This window comes from Stegodyphus dumicola, chromosome 7 (assembly GCF_044657685.1).
Source record: "Stegodyphus dumicola isolate Sdum_Otavi_A_Nest chromosome 7, ASM4465768v1".
Classification (NCBI taxonomy): domain Eukaryota; kingdom Metazoa; phylum Arthropoda; class Arachnida; order Araneae; family Eresidae; genus Stegodyphus; species Stegodyphus dumicola.
This window is the reverse complement of record NC_140774.1, coordinates 9,292,816-9,319,798: the sequence shown is the minus strand read 5'-3', so window position 1 is coordinate 9,319,798 and position 26,983 is coordinate 9,292,816. Positions and strand designations below refer to the sequence as shown.

At 31.6% G+C, this 26,983-nt stretch overlaps 1 protein-coding gene across 3 annotated transcripts in view; it reads right to left on the bottom strand.

The window, feature by feature from the left end:
- Positions 1 to 26,983, bottom strand: part of Hmt-1 (ABC transporter ATP-binding protein/permease Hmt-1) — an 82,139-nt gene that overhangs the window by 32,461 nt on the left and 22,695 nt on the right. For 2 of the 3 annotated variants that reach the window (XM_035372922.2, XM_085819866.1), the window contains exons 7-13: positions 23,966 to 24,087; positions 22,236 to 22,345; positions 21,968 to 22,033; positions 19,570 to 19,772; positions 8,886 to 8,949; positions 4,443 to 4,528; positions 4,293 to 4,350 (exon numbers count right to left, since the gene is read on the bottom strand). In XM_035372922.2, coding sequence (XP_035228813.1) covers positions 4,293 to 4,350; positions 4,443 to 4,528; positions 8,886 to 8,949; positions 19,570 to 19,772; positions 21,968 to 22,033; positions 22,236 to 22,345; positions 23,966 to 24,087 — 709 coding nt within the window. The remainder of the gene's footprint in view (positions 1 to 4,292; positions 4,351 to 4,442; positions 4,529 to 8,885; positions 8,950 to 19,569; positions 19,773 to 21,967; positions 22,034 to 22,235; positions 22,346 to 23,965; positions 24,088 to 26,983) is intronic. The other variant, XM_085819865.1, reaches the window with a different exon arrangement.

Sequence of the window (26,983 nt, the reverse complement as noted above, 5' to 3'; positions counted from 1 at the left end):
ATCACAGCATAGTGAATGTCAACATTTGGGGTTGTAATTGAGAACTAAAAATATCTAGCAAATACTTTGGATGCACACTAAGTGAATATGTGAATGCTGACATTCTCCAGATTTCAGTCTTTCATGGTAACATATGCATGTGTAAATTTGGATGAGCAATAATCAACTTGTATGGGGGAAAATATTATTATGTATAGTACAGATAAAACTTTTCCATTTTTAGAAAATGTATATATAATCAACAGGGATTTATTGCTATTTATAAAATGGTTATAAAATTTATCTATAGCAATTTATTGCTATTTATAAAATGTATATATTTGTATAAATTTCATGCAAATCTAACAATTTTGGAAGAAATGTTTCCATAAAGAGAAGTGTTTATCTGGGGGGGGGGAATTGCATAATCCTAAAGATTAAAACAGATACCAATAAATATATTTAAATAATGTTAATACAGTTTTATTATGTAATACATTAAACTATTGTGATTGCGATTTCAACATTTTTTTAGTAGTTAAGCTATTAATCATTCTGTGATGTTTAAAATTCCATTTTGAACAGTTCTATGCACGCATATTTATATAATTAAATGAATTCTTCTAAATACGGTATACTTTTCTTAAAATGAATTACTCACTTATGCAATATCCTCTATAAATATCAAATATTAACCCCTTCCTATTCACCATAGACCAAAATTTTATTTCTTTATTTAACTTCATCTTAACATAACTTTCAATCTTATTCTCAGAACTAAAAGAAATTCAGTTTTTAAATACCATCCAAGATAGGCTAGGACATTTTTAGAAGCATTTAATAAAACTTCATTTTACTAAGTAAGGACAATAAACAAAGCTAACTAGAATTAAACTATAGTGGTACCTTGGTATACATCATTAATCCGTTCCAAATCTTTGGACATCTATCAAATGAACATTTCCAATAAGAAATAAACCAAAAATAATTAATCCATGCTTATTTAAAACTTTTGTTATTACTCTTACACTGCTTAATATTAAAATACAGATGCAGTGGGTGAAATATATACTAGACATGATACTGTATATAAATGAATCACTACATGATACATCACATAAAAATATTTCAGCTACCCAGATCAAAACCAATTTTTCAACAATGTTTCTGATCTTTGCTTAGTAATTCATTGTACTGCTTGGTAATTGACCTTGTACCCCTCTCCCCCTCCAAAAAGGGACAGTTCTGTATCTCCCATTCTACTGAACTGATTGTCTAAATTTAACTTGCGTTTTCAATGTCTTGAAAGCATGACTTAGGATATATATTAGATTTATACATCGAAGAGCCATTACATTATGACCACCTGCCATACATAACAATGGGCTCGCCCAGGAGCAAAACCACTGCGCGTGCACAGCTGATGTTGGAGTATATAAAGCCGCTATGCGTTGTCTTTCTAAATATAGTGCGATTAGCAGCATAATGGAAAAAGCAGCTGATTTATCAGACTTCAATAAAGATCAAATCATTATGGCTTGGCTGAGAACATCAATATCAGAAATGGCACATTTAGTGGGCTGTTCATGTGTAATTGTTGTGAGCACATATCGAAAGTGTTGTATGGATGGTGAAATGACAAGTCACCGGCTAGCAGTGTGTCATCTGTGGCACACTTATTTCAGGGAAGAGCAGAGATTGCTATGCATCGTTCGTCTTGACCGAACAGGTACAACAGCTCGAAAATCACCACCAGCTGCAACAGTGGTAACTCAGACAGTGTTTCTCAACACACTGTGCAGCGTGCATTGCTGCATTTGGGCCTATGCAGCTGAAGTCCAAAGCACGTCCCTGCACTGGCGGCTCGTCATTGCCAATTGCATCTGCAATGGGCTAAGAAACATCAGAATTGGACATTAGAAGAATGGAAGAAAGTTGTGTGGTCCGATGAATCACATTTTCTTGTCCATCACATCAATGGGTGTGTGTTAATATGCTGATTTCTAATGAAACCCTGGCTCCGAGATGCACAGTTGGACAGAGACAAGCCAGTTTTGGCGGTATTATGGTGTGGGCAATGCTTTCATGGAGCACATAAGGGCCCACAATCCCCATAGAACAATCCTTGATGTCTGTGTGCTGCATTAATATCGTTGCAAATCAGGTTCACCTATTCATGACAACAATATTTCCGGCAGGGGATGATGTTTACCAACAGGATAATGCACTTTGTCAAAAGGGTCAAATTGTCAGGGAATAGTTTGAGAAACATTCTAGTGACTTTCAAGTCATGTCTTGGCCTCCAAATTCACCTGACATTAATCAAAGCATTTGTGATCCCACCTAGAAAACCAAATTTGTGCTGCCACACTACCCCCTCGCAATGTGCAGGAATTGTAGGACCAGTTGGTGAGCACTTGGTACCAGATACCTCCGACTATGTATCAGTCAGTACCTTGTGAAGTCAATGCCATCCTGGGTGAGTTATGAGGGCTAAAGGTGGTCCTACATGTTATTAACAAGAATGTGATAATGTAATGGCTCTTTGGTGTATATAGCATCGTTCTAACATAGGTATTTCGACACAAAATCAGAATTTTTCTGAAATAACATTTCAATTTTTTTGCACATTTCAATTCTATGACTCTAATTATGCCTAGATATTAAATTTTGTAATTTCTGGAGAGAAATTAAAAAATTTATCTTAGCACATTTTTTTCAGGTTGCAGCAAGAATAATTTGCTTGGCAAACTTCTTAATTTATAGCAACCTATTTTCCTTTCCTTTTTTTCATTGTATATGAGTGGGAAAAAGTCATTGTTCATACTTTCAAATAATTTTAACAAAGTGCATAAACCACATTTGGCATTATTATTGCTTATAACAAATATGGCAAATTTCAAAATAAGCCAATATGTAAATTCAGGTACATCAGGAAATTTTAAATAAAAAAATCTAATGTTTTGAAGGTATGCTTAGAAATACATCTAAGATGATGGTAATAGATTTAAAAGTTATAGTTCAATTTTTTTTGCAAAATTTATAAAAATTATTAAAAAATACAAATTAAAAAATAAGTCATAAAAAACAAGTGAATTTTACTTGGAATGAACCTAAATTTCAAAATGTGAAAGGAAGAATCAAATAAGTTTAATAAAAAAAACAGATATTAATAAATATATTTCAAATTCAATTAACATGGAGGAGCTAAAATTTTGAGAGCTAATTTTTTAAAAACTACTCGTGCGATTTTTACAAAACTTGGCACTTTGACATAATTTGAGTCATAAAATGGAAATATGGAAAAAAATGGTATGTTATTTCAGTAAAAGTCCGATTTTGTGTCAAAATACCTATGTTAGAACAACTGCTATATATAAATCTAATATATATCCAAAGTTGGGCTTTTAAAACATGGACAACGCAAGTTAAATTTCAACAATCAGTCCAGTAGAATGGATAAGAGAGAGAACTTTCTCCTCCTTTTTTTGTGAAAGATGTACCTCCTTCTCAAATTTATTATTTAATTAATAGCATCTTTGTTTTTCACAATCATAGATACCATCATACTCGGCATATAGTATATGTAATAGCCATGAATATGCATGGTCCTGGATATACATGCCAAATAAGTCCTGGATATGCATGCCATCTTCATATTTTGCAACTATCTACATTTTTCACCTAGATGGTGATTCTAATAGTTTTACTCATTGCTTGAGTCTTCTCATTAACTTTCCTAAAATTCACTGTTAATGAATTTACCAAAAAATTATGCAAAAAACACAAAATCACTTGCAAACTCAAAGTTTTGGCACAAGTTGCTTACTGAATAATCGCAATGGGCATACTGACGCTCAAGGACAGTCACAATATTGTCTACAAGTGTAGTGCGAGCAATTGTGACTCATCAAACTCGAGTCCTATTGCAAGCAAATATCATATACCTAATTAAAAAAATTCTTCTTCAGAGTTGAAAATATACATTTAATTACAATAATATGCTTAATATTCCAGCTTACATTAAAACATAAATATGATGCATAATGAAAATATAAAAAAAACACTCCAAAGTAGTAATACACAGCAACTGTCATGAATGTTTTTGCTGAAATTTACAGTAAATACCTATTGTTAGTTAACTCTAACTGCAAAAACTCTAGCCAAAACATATTTCTGCTCAAATTTGGCTGGTAATAATTTATTATTATAGAACTAACTACTAATGTGAAATGAAGAAGAGAAATAGAAAATTCTGGATTCTGAAATTTTAATTATTGCCATAAAGTAAAATATGGACTTCATAATCTTACCAAGGCTACTGTATGTCCTGGTGGCACAACAAAAGATATATTTTTCAAAATTTGCCTCCTAAAGAAAAAACGCTATTATTTTTTTTCTTTTAAAATACTTATATAAAAAAATGAAAAACTAAGTTTCCTTGAGTAGAAAATGATGCTTACTCAGGTACATACGAAAAATGCACATTCTTGAATTCTATACATCCATCGCCAACTTTCAGATGAAAAGCATTAGGAATATCAATTATCTAAAGCACATTAAAAAAATTAAGAATAAGTAATATTAGGGATATGGATTTTAAATAAATGAAACAAGGTATTGGTATTGTTATCATAGATGAAAGACTAAAATAGATAACTTTTAAAGACCTCAAAGCTGGAATAAGTTTTTATTAACATGAAAATAAACATGAATTTCATTATTTTATTATTATCTATTACTTGCATAACAATCTAGTCATCAACTGATGTACTACATTAGTGGTTTCAAACTAGGACCTCATGTGGTCCCCAAAGCAATATTATGCAGTCTGCAAACATGTATTTGTAGTATATAAGGTGCCAAAAAATTGCAGATGGTAAGATCATGAAAACAATAACTAAGAAAGTAAATTTTATTTGTGGATGAGCTCTGAAACACCGAGATTGTTGCATGGCTTGCAGAAACTGAAAGTAATTAGAGAGAAACTATTTAGGATAACAAGATGATATATGAAAACAGTTTATTGATTTAATAAATTAAATCCCAATTTTCATAACACAAATAAATTAATAAATAAATAAAATCATCGATGCAGTATTTAATGAACAATGGATGACTGGTTGAACTTCCTGTACTGCCATTAGAGGCTTAGTAGAGCTATTTAATTAAAGAAACATTCAGATCTAAAACAAGGCTTAAATCAGGCCCATTAAGCGATAGAACTACCACCTTACTACCTGAAATAACTTAAAATAGAATAAACAACTAAAATATGAAATAGTCTAGGAGCTGGTGAGATTTACCAGCTACACCAACAAAAGCACATTACATACTTAATATAAACATGTTACTTACATATACAAAGAAATAAAATAACAGAATATCATAAACATTCTAGTTTTCTTTAAACAGACAGGGAAATTTTAAACATAATCAATATATAAATTCATTTCATTTACAGATACATATTTTATGAAATTTGATAATTTCAATTTAGTCACTGTATTTACTTAGATCCTTTAAAGTATTAAATTTAGCAATATCTGGAATAAATCTTAGAACAATATTTTTCATACAAGAGTTTTTAAACAAGTGCTCAGTATTGACATTACTCATGCCACATGGACAAACACAATTTTTAATTGAAAACCTATTATAATAAAAGGGAAAGTGTCCATGATTAGTTAGAGCTAGGTTTAGATACTTGTCACTTAGGCATCTTCTCTCATTTACAGTTGAGATTAAATTATAAGTGAATCTTCCTTTAGAATCTGGGTCGTTCTACTTTGCTTGCCATAGAGTCAAACTTTTTCTTTTCAACAAAGATTTCAAACTGTCAAAGGAAGTCTTTACTTCAAAATCAATAATTTGATTTTCAGTGGCAGCCTTTGCCAATCTATCTGCTAACTTGTTATCAATGGCACCAATATGACTCTTCGTCCAAAAGAGTTTAATATCTCTGAAAGCGCTAAGAAAAATTAGCATGTCTTTTATCGGTCTAATTAGATCGTTACTTGGACAAACATCCATAATTGAAACAATTGCGCTTTTGCAGTCACTATAGATTTCTACAGGATCTATAGCAGAATTAGAAATAAGCCAAAACAAGGCCTCTCGCAGGGCTACTAACTCTGCCTGATAGACAGAGGCATTTTCAGAAAGTCTATATTTCCTTTGTAAGCTTAGTTTCTCATATGAGAACACACAAAATGCTGCCCCCACATGACCATTTAATTTAGATCCATCTGTAAAAATCGTGTAGCCTGTCATATTGGGCAGGCCTTTATGCCAATTCAACCGTTTCAACAAAGCTGGGTGAATGTCTAAACCTTTCTCAAATCAAAATGTCTAGCTGAGAAGATCTCACTGAAACAATCGACAGTTTTATTACCAGCTTTTTATTTAAAGATAGCATATTCTTTTTCCGCTAAAATATCGATCGGAGGACATCCAGCCAAAATCTGAAGAGCTACTGTGGAAACAGTTCTAAAACACTTAGTAATCCTCAATAAAGCGATTCTTTGAATTTGCAAAATTTTGTTACACATTCGGACCGTTGCAGTCCACCATGTGCCATATACAAAATCTTTCTCTCAATAGCTCTTTTATATAAACTCTTCAGAACTTTACCTTGGAGATTCATTTTACCAAGTCCATGAACAATAAATAATAGACTTAGCATTTATTGTTGATGCAACCAGACATTTAAACATTCTCAATTACAGATCTGCAATTAAAGAATAAAATATCATTGACATGCATGCTTGTATTAAACCTTCTGCAGTTAAATTGCAGTTACGGGAAACACAACTTGAATAAAAAAAATTTCATACATTTCCTACATTTAAATTTTGGCTTAATATTTCAAATGAAAATCTCAAAAATAAGGGGAAAAAAATAACATTGTGAGTTGTCAACTGCTTTCAGAATCATCATCGGTTCAGAATAAAACATCATTTTTCATATTCAGACTTCTCAAACCATGTTCGAACTAATTTATCAGAAATAGGACTTTGTCTGTATATAACACAAATTTTACAAGAAGTCTGGCTAATATTCTTTCTTTCTTTTCTTTTTTTTTTTTTCTTTTTTCCTTTAAATAAAAGAGCATAAGATGATGAAAATGAACTTTTGGGTTTTCCATTCTTAGCATTTCACTGAAACAAAAATTTTAACAAACTCAGTGATTCTAATAATGGGCAAATGTGTACAAAGTAATTGTCATAGAATATGTGTGCAAAAATAACATGTGTCAGGACATATAAGGATGGTAAGAATTAGACGACTAAGAAACACAGATAGAGTCAAAAGAAACAAATACTTTAATGATTCAAATTTTTAAAAGCATTTGAAAATATGACTGTCAGTTGTAACACAAGTTTTGAGTGTAAAGGTATAAATTGTAATACAAGTTTTGAATTGGGAGACATTAGCAAAGATCTCAGGCATTTTACACATAGGAACTGAAAATACCATTAGGTGTTCATCAAATTCATACTCTTAATATGCTCCAAAAAGAATAAATCCATAACTATTAAATCTAGTGATTTTGATAGCCAAAGAACATGTCTATACTATCCAATCCAATCTTAATGATCTTCCAATATCTTCTCCTGAGCACATCATGCCTGAAAGCATGGAATAATCCAATCTCATGAGTGTCCTCTTAAATATGCTCAAATGTTCGGCAGTTTAACTGCTGGATACTTGGGTATCATTGTCTGTACATCTTTAAGCAGCTACTTCATTTTTTTTATAATGATATCAACAAAATGCATGTTGACAAGATCCATGTGCCAGTAATGATGAATACTGCTCGAAATCAGCTAAGGAAATTATGATTTACATCAGTGGAAAGCTTCCCTCATTGATCTCAACAGTGTCATTTCTCAACTGCACCATTTCTGTACATACTTTTCATTTAAAAAAAGTCTACTTATTCTAGATTCTGTCTACCTGCATTTAGACTTTTAACAGGTATTTTTAAAACACCTAAACCAAGTGCATATATGCATACACTTGGAGTTTTTTCTCAAAGGTAAAAGTAACAATAAAAAGCTTCCTCATGAGATTATGGAACAGTGAACTATTTTCAATTGCAGCATACATTTTACTGTATTTATGAGTGAAAAACATGGTCATAAGATTGTTCAGCGAGAAACAGGTTATTTGGATTATGGCAATTATCTGCCTAAAAGGAGCGATGACTTTCATGAAAACCGGCGTGTATGCATACTACATGTGGGGCAAAACCATAAAAACACCCATGTGAAGCCAAACTAGGCATCAATACAGGGTCAAACTATCAATACTCAGCAGTGATAAATGATCGTGCACAATAGTATGCTGCACAGCACTGGTTTGCCTCCAATCAGATGTTAGGTATATTTAATGTATGTGCTGCTTAGAACTTATGATCCACTTTCAGGCATTTATCTATTTATTATGAGTTCAGATGTGACAAATGTGCTTAATTGTCCAGGTCATGTATTGTGTAACAGACTTCAGTGGTTTTTAAGAAAATATACATTCTATTCGTGAACAGTTTACATGGAATGCAATTTTCCTGTTATACAATGACTATCTTTCTAAAAAGTTCCAGTTTGTCATCTTCAACTAATAAAAAGTGAATGACTGCATATAAAAATACTGGTAATTTTCAAGCAGCACAATGATCGAAGATATGTATCATCCAACAAAAGGAAATGTTACACATCACACTTTTGCATGTGATCTTTTCTCCCTATGAGACATCAGGAACATTTGTTTTTTCTGTAGTTCTGAAGTATCTTCGAAATCTTACAGTATTTTCCTTTCTTTATTGTGTTTCAATGAACCATTTTAATACACAGATAAAACAATATTCATAAAGAGTTTCCAACTGATAATAATAAAATGCTTACCTCAGGCTCAGTATTTAATAAAGTAAACATATTTTCCATATCTACAAAAGCTGTCTGGATCATTCTAGAAAGAAAACATATATTATATATAACATTAAAACATCTACAGCAAAGAAATTTAATGCCTATATGGATGGCAATTTCGATGATGTAATGCTTAACACACATTTAAAAAAGGGGGAAGATTCCTAATATTGGAATTCCTAAAATATTAATAAAAAATCTGATTTAAGAGCTTCAATTAAAAAAAATTCTAACAAAAACTTCTTTTATTATCACTATATCTGAGAGCTTTTAAAAATATTTTTTAGAGAGCTCATATTTTTATTGTATTTTCACCCATTGTATTTGGTGAAATGCCTTAAGTTACAAAATTTTAACTTACATGAGTGCTTGTTACTTTCCTAGTGAAAAATATACTACAATGGCATAAATACACTAATTAGATTCAAACTTTACAGACTGTGGGTCTACATAGAATCTCCTGTGATAGCTGATATATGTGCAAGTAATGGAATGTCAGGCTGTTTTGCTATACCTTTTGACAGATTTATAATACATAACTCATATACTTGGCAGAGTTCATTGATAAAAAATTAAGAACAGTTTCTGATTTTCTATACTGATTTTTGTAGCACCAATGAAATGGATCTAAAGAAAGCACAGTTTAATTTCAGGCAGTTACAGATTTTCTATTTTTAGTATAACACAGATATAAAAGAAAGCAGGTGCAACTTCAGAATTTTAAAATTATTTCATTTATTTGTTCATACAATTTTTTATTGTTTTGAATGTCTAAAACTATTTAACCCTTTAACTGTCAAGTTATTTTGATGATTTGGGTACACAAATTGTCAATTTTTTTTATTGCAAAAATCCAATCAACATCCTCTAACCTTTGAAATCTTCAGTAAAGTGCTGTCATCTATTGAACTGAGTGCACATTAACTTTTCCCGAAATACAGTCGGGTTTGACAAAGAGATGAAGCCGAAATAAACGTCTCCCGATATATATTCGGGTATAACAATATGATACACTCAAAAAAAATTACCCCGAGTGATACTCGGGCGTGACATTTTCGAACACCAGTGCTGTGCCCGAGATTAGCTCGGGCATGACAGTTAAAAGGTTAACATTGCTTACATGAGCCTAGTTAACTGTTATAAAAATTATCCCGATTCAAAATTTGATGTGCAAAATTAAATATTAAAAATACGAAATGCATATCTGAATATTTAGAAAGTTCCACTGTTATATCATATTCAATATTTCTTATAAAAACATGTAACTTATTACCTTAAGAAGATAAGAAGGAATGCTGAATTACCGAACCAGTTATTTGTTGAATTAATTTGTGTAAACATATGGTAGACTTTGTCATTTAATACAGGGTCATATAATACAGGGTCATACAATAATACAGGGTCATACAATTTACAGGTCAATTTACAGGTCTTTGTCATTTAATACAGGGTCATATAATACAGGGTCATACAATAATACAGGGTCATACAATTTAATACAGGGTCATACAATAATATATTGTCATATAATACAGGGTGTTTATAAAGTCCTGGACCCATTTTGATGTTTAATAACTCATAAAATAATAAATATAGATTAAAATTAATAACATAAATGTTAGATAGACTAAAAAAGTTTCATGACCCTTGTCGATGAACTTCCACGTGTGCCCCCTTCGCCACACAGAGAATATCAAGTCGATATTCAATTTCACGCCAGGTACCGGCAAACATGTCAGCATCCACAGAGGCTATTGCAGTTGTAATTCTGGCTTTTAGGTCATCAATGTTCGACACTCTCCTCCTGTAAACGTTGTCCTTTACAAATCCCCAAAGGAAAAAATCCACAACATTGTGCTCACCAGTGGCTGAGCGGTAAAGTCACTAAACACTGGTAGTTCGGTCCGAGGTTCGAATCCTGCGAATAGGCTGGCTGCATGGGTGTTTTCGTGGTTTTCCCCATGTGTAACGTGTATACAAGCCAGTTTCCCTTAGAAAGTCCTCCACGAAGGCATCCCTCCCCTTAGGCAGATAGCCCTAGTGTGCTTTGCCATAATTAAATACACCAACACCATAACATTGCAATAGTTGCCAAAAACAAAAGAGAGAAAAATGCAATTAATAAGCAGATGATATTTAGAAAAGTACAGATATTTAGACTGGAAAATGAAATTATCTGAAATTAACCACACGTGCAGACGATATTTACAAAAGTAAAGATATTCAAACCTGAAAAGAAAAATATATAAGCTATTCCATCAATAAATGCTATAACTTTGTTTATATCTTCATTATTTTATGAGTTATTAAACATCAAAATGGATCTGGGACTTTATAAACACCCTGTAGAATACACCATATTTCAAATAAGTACCTGCATTAAGTTCTGACATTAAATGTTTCAAATGTGTATTAATTTCCCCTTTCTGAACTAAATAGTGCATAGTTAAACTAACACAGTTTAAGATTAATGAAACTGTAGTTTAAATATTTATGAGTACAGACAAAAAAAGCTTTGATAAATCAAACTGAATGTAAAAAATATAGGATTGAAAATTAATTAGATTATTTTCTGCAGAAGTAAGTTAGAAGAGCACATAAAAGAGCATTTTCAACTATAATTTAGTTAAAAATAAACCTTTTTAAGAAACATAACTCTTTGCAAATCGTTTGTATAATACACAACAGCTCTACTTACTCTTCTTTAAAAAATCAACATAATTAGCTTAAAGTGATTCTCAAAAGAAAAAAATCAATTAAATAGATTACCATAAGAATGCCCTCTGTGAAAAATATGCACGATTGCTAATGTAAAATATGGAAACATCAGCAGACAACTATTATTGATTACAGCATTATTCAAACAGATGTTTGGTCATTTTCAGTGTCAAGAAACTAGTACTGTAATATTATGAGAATAGTATTTTTCACATTTTGAATAACAGATATTTCAAAAGATAAAGATATACTTTATCTTTAGATCAAAGCTTCTATTTTAATATTCAGTCAATCAAGCTGCAATAAATCCATATACAAGATTGCATTTTGTGTTTTTTAAATTTTATTCATATACACAGGTATCACTGCTGACAACTCAGTACCATGCACTGTCCTTGTTTAACTTCTACACAGTGAATTATGAGTAAATGTCATATTTATTAGCATATCCTGTTTCGAAATGTCTTGTCGGTATGAAAAAGATAGTGAGGTATAAGGAATAGAATTTCTCTAGTAAGATCTATGATACAGGAAGAAGGGACTATTCTATAGCTCCCTCAAATAACTTGAGAAACTGAACTTTGTCTTGAGAGGTTTCAGTTATGCATAATCATCATTGTTGACTTTATGAACTTTTTTAAATTCCACTCAAGAGGAAACTAGAATTCTTGAAATAGAACTAGTCTACCTAAGATTCCCTGAAGGAAGAACAGAAATAGAATAGTATTAGAATATTCCACCTAACAATTCCAAAAAAGGTTGAATTTTTTTTTTTTTTTTTTTTAATGCCACTCCATACATACTGTTTATATATAAACAATTCCACAAATACTGATGATTTCTGAAACAGTCAGTAGTTATGACATAATTCCATAGCACATCTCATACCTCCTAGAACCTGATACAAATGCATAACTCTACAACAGCAGGCCCAAACTTTTTTTCTTTCACACACCCCTTAATAAGACAGATTGTATTTATAAAGTACCCCTAACCTCCTCCTTAAGAATCTACAACCCCCTGACACTCAATCAGTATTCTTGCAATATATCTTACAATGCTTTTATTTTAATACCACAAAACCAATAAACTGTAATGAATAAAGTAAAAGTAGTATAAGTGTTTCTTTTTCAGGGAATATTTATTTTGAGGCTGTTTTACTGGAATTTTCATTGATAAGATCTGAAATCTAATTGTTCGTTTCACTTTGTTTGGGCAAATAATGCTTGAACATCCCCTGCAGCCCTTTTAAGTGGATTCTTATTCTCTCTTTGACTTCTACAAACTGAAGGTAATTTTTCTGACAAGAATTTGCAAAGTGTCTCGAATATTTCGGTCTCATTTTTTTCAAATTAATTTTTCTGAGAGTACTGAGCATAGAATCAATTATGTCAGACGCTTTGTAAGCAGTTAAGAACTGTTTGATAATCTTAAGCTCAATTTATTTAATTTTGAAAAAATATCAGATAGTTATGCAAGTCCTTAAAGCCATTCACCATTGTGAATTTTAAAGTTCATTTAAATGGGTGAAATTCCAAAATTTGCTTGGTTCAGATGTCAAATTGAAACCATCTGAGCCAAGTAATTTCCATCCTCTGCAAAGATCTACTTCCTAATCGTTTATCCATTTTCTTATAAACAACACTTTACAATTCACAACTTGAAACAACATGAATTTAAAACAAAGCTCCATACTCACACTCTGCATACCACAATTTTAAGAAATAGAGCTATATAACTGATTTAATTATTCAACAAGTGTGGGCAGGTTTAGCTACAACTTATTATATTGCTTTATTTTATCAGCACATTATTATTTTCTACAATTATTGATAATTTTTCCACGTATACCCAACTATGCCACCACATACCACCATGGGTATGAATATATCACAGGTTGAGAACCACTGTTCTACAAGGTTCGGTACTACTTCACACAAATTATGCTATCTAATGTGCTTAGAACGAATATACATATACAGGTAGCCTTCCTACAACATGGCATTCTGTAACATGGTTTCTCGCTAACATGATAAGAAAATTGCCAAACAATACCCAATCTCAAGAGAGCACAATCACCAGATAACAATGACGAAACCTCACTATCACAGAAGGTGAACAACATGAGGTCACATAAAGTGTTCTAAACTGCCCAACCTGCACGTTTGGGCTTCCAAAATTCGAATCCTCATCTCCATGGCCTGAAAATAAAAGTGTCTCACGCTGCTGGTCGGCAGTCTGCATCTAGCCACGGTGTGTTACAGAATACCTTTTTCATTTTTAAGACATTATGTTTCAGTCCCAAAACACGTCCAAGAAAGATTTAAAAAAAAAAAAAAAAAAAGCTTAACAGGAAATTCACTTCTTTAGAAGTGAAGATACAAAATTTGGACTGTCTTTTAAAAGGAGAAAAGGTATCTTACATTGGAAAAAGTTTTAATTTGAATGAAGCAACAGTCTGACTATTATGAAAAACGAAAAAGAAATAAGAAGTGCAGTTTCTGTAGAATCTTTGATATCCGCAAAACGTACAGTTCGCCCCCGGGTGCCAATAATTGAGAAGATGGAAAAAGCATTCAGCATTTGGATTGATGATAGATGTCAAAAAAGAATTCTATTGGATGTTAATGTCATTAAACAAAAAGCACTCAAAATTGTCAAGCACCTTAAATAACATGTAGAATCCTCTATCAACACAGATTTTCTTTCAAGTAAAGGTTAGTTCGAAAATTTTAGAAAGTGTCTTGCAATTCACAGCATAAGAATTCAAGGAGAATTTGCAACGGCTGATTATGAAGCTGTTAGGACTTTGATTACGAAGCTAAAGATTGGCTTTTAAATTGTTTTGTGCCAGACGCTGAACATTATTTAGGGCAGAAAAATTTGAGGCTGTATTACTATTAGACAATGCTCCATGTCACCCACAAGATTTGAATAATCCCAACATCAAAATATTGCCACCTAACACTACTACAACCATTGGATCAAGGTATTATTTGTACCTTTAAAACATATTACATAAGAAGAGCATTGCAGTGGATTTTAGACATAACCGATTTAAAATCAATTAATGTAATGGAAGCTTGGAAGACATACAAGACAGCATTGTATCAACATCGTACCTTTGTCTCTGAAAGAACTGAAAGCATCAACACTAAGATATGGCCCTCTTCAGTTGAAATAGAAAACATGTTTGAATCGCCAGAAAAAAAAGTTGGTGGCTTATTAGAACTTGCTAAATCAATCGGAGGCGAAGGTTTCGTCGAACGGCTATTGAGGACATTCAATATTTATTAGCGGAAGAAGAAATTGACGAAGCAGATTTGATGGAAATGGCATCCGAAGCCATAAACCAAATCGATTCTAAGGACACTAGCACTGATGAAGATTGTGCAGCTAATAATTTAACATTAAAAAAAAATTAAAATAAGGCCTAAGCTTAGTTGAAAATATCGAATCATTTTTCTTGACTGCTGACCCTACTGCTGAAATAAGCTGAAAATTCAAAAGGGAGGTGCAAAACTGTCTAGCTCCATATCAAGAAATTTACATTGACCTGGTAAGAGGTAGTAAGCAAAGTAAAATTACAGATTTTTTTAAAGAAGGAAGGAAATGCCAGAACTTTAAATGAAGAAAGAAATTCTGAAAGTGATCTCATTCCACACACACACAGACCCAAAAAAAAAAAAAAAAAAAAAAAAAAAAAAAAAAACCACCCGTTCTCGGTTGATTATACTGAACTGTGACAGCAAAGAAATTTATTAAACTAAAGTTGTGTTAAATTAAAATGTGTAATATATTTGTTTTGTGTTGCGCATACATATATATGTTTTTGTTTATGTAGAATTAAAAAAATATGTTTTTAATAAGTTTTCTGAACATAACTCCCCCTTTTTATACTGGCTCTGGGTCTCATACAGCATGGCATTTTCTAGGAACCTATCTACTGTGTTACACGGTTACCTATACATCAGTTTCAGCATGTCACATCAAGTAGTCCTTCAGATTGTAGCATCACCATTAAAAATATGAATGCTTTATGAAAGAAATGTGAATCTTTAATTTATGCTTCTAATGGCAAAAGAATGTACAAGAATGTTTTTCTGCTATCCAGAAAAACAGCATTTTTAAAACATGCTATAATTCTCTGATCATTATTTGGTAATTGACTTCACTTTCTTCACATTAGCCTATTTAATAGTGTCTTTGGTTTCCATAATTCTAGACACCATCATACTCGGCATATGGTAAGCAGTAGATAAGAAAAAGTTTAAATAGGAAAGTTTTTATAGAAATGCATAACATCTGCATACTTTTCAAGAACCTGTTTTTTCATCTAGATGGTGATGCTAACGATTTTCTTTTTTGCTTGATTTTTCTCATTAACTTTCCTAGAACTCAATATTAACGAATTTACAAAAAAAATTATGAAGAAAAACATAAAATCACTTGAAAATTCATTCATATAGCATAGGTTGCTTACTGAATAGTAGCCACAAGAACAATGATGCTCACAGCCAGTTATAGCATTGTGCTCTTGGTAAAAGAATGCAATGCACACAATCATAATTCATCAGACTTGCATATCATTTTCTAAACAAATATGATATACCCAAAAAAAGTTTCACATCGAAATAGGATGCATACCAATATAAAATACATATTTAATACATACTTAAAAATGGACGTATATGGAGGTAACATTGAATAAGAAAGATATGTGATGAAAAACATAAATATTCATCTCAGGTTCATGACTGAAAATCCTGTACTTTATCTAATAATTTGAGTTATAATGAGATGCTAAGATTTGACTATGGAAATATTAAACATTAGATTAACAACATATTAACCAAGCACAAAACTACTACCTTTTTTAATATTTATGATCAAGGAAAAATAGATCTCCTTACAATCATTTCACTAAAACTAAGGATCTGTGATATTTATAGTCATGTAAAAACAGATCTCTTTTCATACTGACCAATTACACAGCTACAGTAAAGTCTTTAATTCGGACTCATCAGGACTTCGGCGATTCCGGATTAGGGTTTTTCCTGGATTATAGATCATCAATTTAAATCTGGTAAGATGGCATGTAAAAATTATCAAATTAAAAATATGAAACCATAATTTATGAAATAAAGAGCTATTATGATCTAAAGGGTATAAAAATTTACAAAAAAAAAAGCTTAATATATATTTGTTTACTTTATTAAACATTTTTTTCGGAGTAAGTTGTTTAAGTTGCTTCATTTTTTGTGCTAATACTTTCTCTTTAATTCTATAAACAGACATAATTTCTTGTTCAGTTCCACTGTTCAAGTCATGCAATTGCTGTGTCTAGAATACCGACTAATTTGTCAATCAAAATTTTTTCGTTTTCAATAACGTCTCTGACACTTTCTTCAAATCAGAAGTATTGGGAGTTTCGATGTATCAGAAGCGGTACATCAAAACATGCTTTTGCTTTGTAGATGCTTTGGCAGCTCCAGAATCGGAAACTCTTTTTGACATAATCGAAAGTTCAAGCTGACTTTTTATAAAATTGCTCTAACAGTCTGCAAAAAATAATGAGTCAGATCCTATTAGAAGATTAAGGAACAACGCAATCTGCAACATTAACTGAAATAGATAATTAGATAATTTTGGCCTAGCTTATACCATCCGTTATACATTAAACGCGCATGCGTAAACGTATTGTGCACATGCGTAAATGCATATGCGCATGTATAAAGGTATTATGCGCATCCGCGGAAAGTTTGTAGCTTTGAGGTCTGGATTAAAGACTTTGTACTGTACTATCTTTTTAAATATATATGAACATGAAAAAAATGGATCTCCTTGGAATCATTTCATTAAAGCGAAAAGTCTGTATTTTATATTTAATAATCAAGCAAAAATAGAGCTGTCAGTTCATACTTTTTATTACTCTTGTTTTCATAGTTTTCCTTTATGTACTTTTCATTAATTTCATACTTCATTTCCTTCATTCACTTTTTGTTCACTGAAAGTAACAAAAAGTGAATGAAGAGAAAAAATAAAACTTAATAAATATGGTAACATGCAGATTCATTTTCTGAAATACAATGCAATAGCACATGTAAATATTTAAATAAATTTGTTTTTGTGATCTATTCCCCCCTCAACAATGCCTATTATTCCATAAAGTTATACACATTGTTCAGAATTATTAAGAGGGAAGTTATGGCAGAATATCATACATATCATAATGAAATTTTACTTAATATTTTACACATTATAAAAACTATTATTATAATGTGACGTTATTCCCTTTTCACCTTTTGTCCAAAAAGAGATCAGTTCACTTTTCATATAGGTTCATAAAATTTATCTTGACAATGATTATTAACTTTTGCTACTTTACATTTCTTTTAAATGTTTACTTGTAAAACAGAAGACAGAGAAATGTCAGAAATTTCCATAATATATTAGCAATTTACAATAAAAATGCAAGCTAAAATGTTTTATAAAATGTATGTAAATATATCAAAATACTGATAGAAGTGATTGGTAGAATACAAAAGTAAATTAGTGTAGAACAGTGGTGCCCAACCTTTGGCCTATCGCAAGCACATTTCCAAAACATCAACATTTTTGTTAAACATATTTCCAATTTTATGTGATACATCTGAAATATTAATTTCAGAAAATGGGTTTGAGATGAATAATAATTTTGATTGAACTTTATGGAAATCAGAGAAGCAGAGTTTAAAATTATTTTTCAGTCCATTTAGGTTTTCTTATTTTTCAGTTCATTTAGGTTTTCTGAGTATTTAAAATTATTTTTCAGTCCATTTGGGTTTTCTGAGTATTTCTCTGTTTCAATTGCCTTGTGGTTATTAATATGGCTTGATAAATTCTGAAAATGGTTTTTCTTTCATCTGATTTATCCACAAATTTTATCTGAAAAGCAGTTATAGTCCCAGCCAATGGGAAAAGGTTTTTTTTTTTTCTTTTCCCTGGAGATCTTCAATCAGTTTAGCTTAGCTATTATATCCGTGAGAAAATACAGATCGGATAACTAGTTATTATTGTCCAATTCTTTATATTAATAAATCAATTATTTTATACTGTCTTGCAATATATCTCTTATGACTATAAATGCTTACCATATTTTAACAATTAAGAAATATAAATGAATGGTTATTTTTAAAATACTTTTTATTCATAGTACCTAATCGGGCTAGCGAGCACATACAAAACAATCGGCCAGCACAACAATCGGCAAGCAGAATTCGAAGCAAAGCACCCACAACTGATCAATCATTAAGATGTTTTCCATCATGACAATGCTCACTCCCACACTTTAACGGATGTCAGAAAAAGACATTGTCTTTATGCAAATGGTTCCATACACAACAGCATTTTAAAATGATTGTTAAATCATTAATAATTTTGAAACTCAAATGTTTGAAAATATTAAAGCTGAAAATTTTGTATATTTTCATTTATAAAAAACCATTCTAAAATTTTGATCAAACTGAAAGAAAAACATGCTAACATAAAATTTAAAACTAGGCAAAAAAGCAGCCTTGATTTAATTGTAGATTTTAAATAAAATTCTATTAATTTTGAGAGGAATTAAAAAAAGATTTTCTTTAGCTAATAAATTTAATTCCAATGCAGTCATTCCTAGTGCGTTTAAAATTCTATTAACTTAATTTGTTAATTTTTATTACTATATCTGCTGATAGATGGTGCTACCCTTTCATCCACTTTACTCCTTTAGCTATAAATACAATTCTGGCTTTCTCTTCATTGCAGATTTATTTACTCCTAATGAAGAGGTGTACCTGTTTGTCCTTGAGTCTTGACTAAAATTCACACCAAACATAAGGTTGTTGCTTTGCGTAATTTTATATTTTACTTTGACATGTTTCTCTTCTGTCTTGACTTTATGAATATCTCAGATACATACCTATAATATGTTCCAAAAAAATTTAAAGGTATATACAGTTGTAATATGTATGTACTAAAGAGAACCCAGTCTCCTGCTGTTAGCTTTCCTTCAACAACATAATGAGCACACAACATGGCACCACAGAGAACACTACTTGTAATCACAATATTCTGAACCGTATTCAAGAGATTCAGAGATGCAGTACTAGCCCATTCAGCTACCTAAAAAAATTGGAAAGAACAAACAATTACATTTTTAAAGAATACAATTTAACATAAGATTTTTAAAATCAAATTAAATTTAACAAACACAGTAAAACCTCCATGAACAAACATGCAACTTGATTAGACATTCCCCATTTAAAAGGACAATTCTTAAATACCAGGTTCTTGATCAGAGCACTCTGATCTAATTGATCGCTAAATAGAATTTAGCTTGCACTTTTTGATAATGGATCAACCTTATTCACGGGACAAGGCTGATCCCATGAATGTGTGCTAAGAAAACATTCAACTGTAGACTTAGTTAAAGAATTTTCTAAAGCTTAAGTCATCCAGAAAATTCTGCATTTTTTAAAACTAAAGCACATTTTCTTATCCTTTTGTTACTGCAGATAAGATGTGAAATCGACTGAAGCAGATTTACAAATATATTCTTTCCTGCTCACACTGCATAATTTTAGCATGTGTTATGGTGTAATTTTTGTTTCAGTGCAGTGCTAAGAATCGTGAAACCAAAAATTCATTTTTGTCTTACAAAGAACTTTTATTTTAAAAGATGAGAAAAATGATAGATAGATAGATTACTCTTAAAAATTGTGTTGCATATGGATAAAGTGCTGTTTCTGATGACACAGTTTGAAGACTGTCTGAGAAATTTAAGCACAGATGTTTCAGCCTCGACGATGATGCCCACTTGGAATATCATCATCTGTAGACAAGAACCTATTTTAAAAAACTCTGAAAATCCAAATTATTCAGGTAAAAAACCTACCAAACAAACTTTGAAATGGCTCAATGGAAAGAGAGAAGCAGATGCTATACAATACTGTTACAAGAAAAACAAGATGGGATAATCCAAATGAACTTTCTTTAGTAACATGGAGAGGAGAGATGCACTACAAAAAAGTAATGTTTTGCATATGGTGGCACTGCAAAAGAATTGTACATTAAGAATTGTTGTCACCAAATCAGACCAATTTATAAAAATACTGTTATCAAATAAATGGCAGTTTTAAAAGCAGAATTTGAAGCAAAGCACCCACAACTGATCAGTCATTAAGATGTTTTCCATCATGACAATGCTCACTCCCACATTTTGACGGATGTCAGAGAAAGACTGAGTATGCCTGGGGTGTTTTATTCTTCCCTCGCCATACTTAGCAGACCTTGCTCCTTCAGATTTTCTTCTTTTTTTCAGGTCACTTCAAAGCTCTCCAAATGGCCTCTGAGTTCATTTCTTTGGAGACTGTCAAACAGAATGTTGATAGCTTCTTTATTAATAAACTTAACAAGTTTAAAAAAAAAAGGAATTTTCCAGAGATGGTAAAAAGTCATAGAACATAATGGTACTTTGAATTTCATTGAATTGCATAAGACTGGTCACATTGGTCTTATAATTTTATATGGTTTTGTTTGCATTTTATCATCACAAAATGCAGAAATGTCCAGATGATCCAATGTTTTATATGAAAAATCAAAGGTTATTTGCAATACTGATGCACACAAAAATGTTGTGAAAAATTAACTCGAACAATATTAAATATTTAAAATACAAATTAATAGTCAGTATTAGGTTATGGAACCGTCATATGAGTGGCTCTGATCTTGCACTTTTGGAAGTATGTTTCAAAGAAACAAGAGTTTGCAAAAAGAACAGGCCCATATACTCAAGATAGATGTATCGAACATGTCCTTGTCGTCTAAGTGTCCTTGTCGGCTTAAATGTCCATGTCAGCTAAGTGTACTTGTCGGCTAAATGTTCTGTCAGCTAAGTGTCTGTGTTGACTAAGTGTCAGTGTCGGCTAAATGTTTGTTGGCTAACTGGTGTCGGTTAAGTGGTTTTCGGCTAAGTGTCACGGACCCGTCACTCACTTGTTTAATATTTCAGAGGAAAGAAAGTTTTTTAAAATTCTAAAATATACCAGTTAGTTGAATGCTATATAATATGCCAGTTAGTTGAATATAAGTAACTGCACAGCACATTTCAAGGAAATAGCAAGCACATGCCTTAAAAGCACAGCTTTTGGGGGAAAATCTAGATAACATCTCATATAAACATTTATTTTCAAGAACATAATTCTGTTTAAAACATCATGCCAAATCCAAAGATAGTATTCATTATTCTGAAGACAATTCTTTATGGAAGTAAAAAACTTAAGATCACACAAATCTACTGCATTAAATTAATATTTCACCTGGTAATTGTCAATAGCATTTTTATAGTTTTCCAATTCATATTTCTCTGCATTATAGTATTTCACCTAAAATTTAAAAAGAAATTATATTAGAGAAATCAATACACAAATTTTTATATAAAAACTATAATCATGGAAAACATGCTATGAAATATAATGCAAATAATTTTTTCTTTGTTACTATAAGAATTTTAATCCTTAATCAAATATTTTTATATTCAGTCAATTTTTCCCTACGTAATTTAAGATATTTTACATTAACTCTTACTGTTTCGAAATTAAGGAGAGAATCAACACATTTGGCCTCTACTTCATTATCTAAGCGATTCACATTTCTCCGGAATTTAGTTCGCCATTCCGTAAGGTATATAGTTAAACCTAAAACAAATTAAAAAATTTAAACAAAAATAAGACGCAAGAAATACTTATCTGTACTACTGATAATTAGTAAGTATTGATAATTCAAAATAATGTTTAATTTTTAGATTATTATCAGTTAGCAGTTGTACTCAAGAAATCCATTGTGAAAGATTTCAAGATTTACAAGAAAATTAAGTTATAATTTTTGAGAAATTTTCCTGTTCTTTATATTTTGGAATCCATTATTTTCAAGGGTATGTCTTAGAAAATTTATGAATAATTTTTGTAAGCATTATTTTATCTTATCAAATAAATTATTAAATGACCTAAATCTATATATTCTGTAACCAATAGAAGAAGAAATTAATGCTGTTAACATACTGAAAGTTTTTAAAAGCAATAAAAGCATCATAGATAAAAAGCTCAGCAACTGTTTGTAGACAAAATGTTAAACGCCTCAATCGAGAAATATGCACCAAAAACACTTCATATACCAGCAATAATCTACATAATTAAGTATTACATCTAGTCCTGGAGCTTGAATGGCCGCCAGGTACATCGGCAGGTGTTAGATAGCTGGAAGTCCTGTATTTTATTACACAAAAGCTTCAAATAATAAATAAGAAGCCGTGAACTCCCTCCTGTAACCCTGATGTTATGCGACTTGTGTCTAGGATACTGGTTATAGTGTCTTAACAGAGCTTCTAGCATGCCTGGCAGCTTCTACAGTATTTTCCTTACCCAGCAACAGGCAATACTGTGGGGACCTTTTTTATCCTGTACTTTCTTTTTTAGTTCATATATGGCTGAAAGTCACAATATAACTAGAAATTCTGCTTTTGCAGGCAAAATCTCTGAGGCAGATCTTTTTTCTCAGCCTCCCCCCAAAAAAATATTAAAGTCAATCGAAGGAGCAGAAGTGAATCCTTCATTGAGTGGGGTAGAAATGACATCTACTCAAGTTACTCAAACAACATCTGGAGAAGGACAAGAAGCTATTAAAAGCATGACTGCCCCTCTACATAAAATCAAAATCAAAAAGAGAATGTCCGGAGGGTCTAATGGTGGCCAAGATGGCTGTACTGATTGAAGGACATCCTGAAAAATGTTTATCGGAGAAACAGGTTACTGAACTTGAACATCTGATAGCGTTGACTACATTAGGTGTTCTTAATATTTAAAAGTTACACCTGAGCTCCATTACAGGGCTGTTAGACTTTGTAAACAAAGTGGGTAACTCAAACAAATATAGCTAGGAAGCATTGGGTTTGGTGCATTTGGCACAAAATGCTATTTAGCAGAGATTTCTGATACCTGACAAACTCAAACTGAAGAAGAAGAGATTACACATAGAAAAAAGTCAAGATGCTTCACTTATCTAACAATAAAAATTCCTTTTAAAAAAAGTCAAATTTAAAATGCTCCTCTCTCTCTCTCAAAAAAAAAAAAAAAAAAAAAAAAAAAAAAAAGAGAGAGAGAGAGAGAGAGAGAAAAGGGGAGAAGAAAAAAAAAGAAAAAGGTTAAAATTAGATTTAATTAAAAGAAAATATGCACATTTTCAAATAAAAGTTCTATATTTAAACAACATAATTAGAAAATTACAATATAAAAAAATTAATATAAATAGAAGCCACATACCTAAGTAGAGAAGCATAGTTACAAGGACAATTACACCAAACCAAATGTTGAATGCAAGAGCAAAGTATATGACAGCTATAAATATATCAGCAAATGTGGGTATAATATTAAAGACGATGTAACTGAAAAGGGGAAAAAGTAATTAAATACATGTAATTATTAACAGCTCCATTTTCATTTATTACTAAACAATAGAATTATGTTTTAAAACAAGAAATATAGAAACCGTACAGAAATAATGCTACTGCAATGAACATATAAAAAGTAAGACAGCAAAGAACAAAAGATGCCTTCACAAAGGAATTTTCAAGGGAACCTGGCCCATAAGCGTGAGTACACAGGAAAAATTAAAAAAAAAAAAATACTAAGCAGACAGCCTATTAACTTGAATCTGAGCCTGGTCAACTTAGCAATATAACAGCAACATAATAATTAGCTTGACCCATAATCATGCCTACACAGGAGAGGGGGAATACTATGCAGCCAGCCTATTTACTGGAATCTGAACCAGGTCAACTCAGCAATATAACAGCAACACAATAATTAGCTTGGCTGCAGATAAGAGGCTCATATCATTAGGTTTCTCTTTCATTTTTGATGCATGCTAATGCTAGTCAGAAACTTAATTCATGCTATAAATTTGTAACCTTCTGTGTGTAAAACCCATACGGGTTTGATTATAAAAATTATACTAATTACAGAAAAACTGCAAAAGATATCACAGCAACATAAAATAATAAATGTATACATAAATATCATAAAATTATAATTTTTAGCTGTTTATATTGTAGGATTCCACCTTTTTAACCATTAATTAAGTGTTGAGGAACCTAGTGAACTACTAAGCGAATAATCACTTAAGTCTGAAAATAGAAACATAAACTCAAGAATGGTTAATTATACTTTATTGCTCAAAATAAAGATTAACAGATGGCTCCTTTCTCAAAACATACAACAAAGCCCCCACTTGGACGTAAACTAAAAAATGTATGAAATCAGAACTTAACTAATGACTAACTAAAGAGATTTATCTGAAGCTAACACAAATTAAGCAAATTGGCCTATAATATTAAATTAGCTAGCTAAGCTATCTAAAGGCATGTAATACGGTCAACCATAGTTAAAGTTAGAGAGACATAGCCAAAAGGCAAACACACGCTATTCAGGAAATTTAATTCTCTCTCTTGAAGTCAGTGAAACTTCGACTTAAATACTACTCTTTTTCATTTGCATTTAACGCGATTTTAAAAACTCATTCTGGTAAGGAATTGCAAGCTGAAACTAGAAGAAACAAGAAAGTCATATACACTTAAAAATAATTGTTATAAAATTAGGATATACCTTACAATATTATCAGATAAGCAGCTAAAAATGATATTAAACACAATGAGTTATGTTGTTTATTGATTGAATGAATTGATACTTTTTGATTACTTGCCCACCTCTCATTAAAAGTCAACAATTGTTGACAACTAATTTTTCAACAACCTAAGATGAAAAAAACAACAGCCATTTATTCGGAGATTGAATTAATCCTTGCTGTTGATGCACAGATGGCAGTACCTGTACTAGTGCAGCATAGCAGATAATAACACAAGATGTATTTAGGAGTAAAAACATTAGGCTGTGTGCGACATCTGTGTGCAATTTTTGAGTGGAGTGGAAAGAATGTACTTATTTGGTGCCTTGCACATGTTGGTTTGTACCTACAAAACAGCATTTGCAGGAAGTGCTACTTTTCTGCTTTCATATAAAAAAATCTGCAGCAGAAAAGCATTGTTTGCTAGTAGAAGTGTATAGAGAGCGTGCTTTGTCGGAAAAAAAAAAAAAAAAAAAAAAAAAAAAAAAAAAAAAAAACGTGCAAAGATTGGTTTTGATGATTCAAAGATAATGATTTTGAGGTAAGTAACAAGTCGAAAAATTTTGCAGATGAATAGTTAGAAGCATTCCTAGCACGGATTCATCTCAGACGCTTATACCGTTATCTGAAACACTAAATGTGGATGCATCAACTATTAGTAAACCTTGAAAAGCAATGTGAATGGTTCAGAAATTGGGAAACTGGTATTACATGAACTGATAGAAAAAGTCACTGCAAAATGCTTAACCATTAATGAAGTGTTGCTTCAAAGACAAAAGCAGAAGTCATTTTTACGGCAATCAGAAGTGCAAGAAATCATGGCCGTGGCGAACCATTAATATCAAAGCAAAATATTCCTGGCAAGCAGAATATGCTGTACATTTGGTGGGATCAGGCCAGTGTGATGTACTATGAGCTGCTGCAACCGGGTCAAATGATGAATACTGAATGTTACAAAGCACAATTACTGAATCTGAATCTCACACTTACAAACAAATAGACAAATACCTGCAATATTCTCAGAGACATAACAAAGTAACTCTGCTTCATGACAATGCCAAACCATGTGTTGCAAACCGAATGAAGGACATTTTGAAAGGACTTCAAATCGTATGTCTCCCCCCATATACTGCATCTTCTGATTACTGTTTGTTTTGGTCCATGCAGCAATGGCTTCCTGAGCAACACTTGATCTCAAGAACCAGCTCCATATTAACTCAAAAGGACCTGAATTTTTTTATCACAAAATCCATTTGTTACCCGAAAAGTGGGAAAAAGTTGTAGTTGCCGAAAGATACTACTTTCAGTAAATTATCTTATATATGATTCTATTAAAATAAACATGTGTTTTCTGTTCTACAAACAGCAAGAATTAATTCAAGCATCCAATAAAAATGGTGACACATAAACTGGCACTGAAACGAACTCTCAGATATCGCGGCAAAATCTGCTGTTGAACTGTCCAGTTGCCTTATCCCTTTTACAGACACCTGCTGTGTCATCAAGGGGAAGATCTGGAAAAAATGGCAGAAAATTTGGGATGTTCAGCATCACAAGTTGAGAAATATCAAACCTAGAATTGACGATTGGGATTTTGCTGGAAATCGTTACGAAGAAGTTCTTTTGATTCGCCTAAGAATTGGTCACACTAGAGTGAC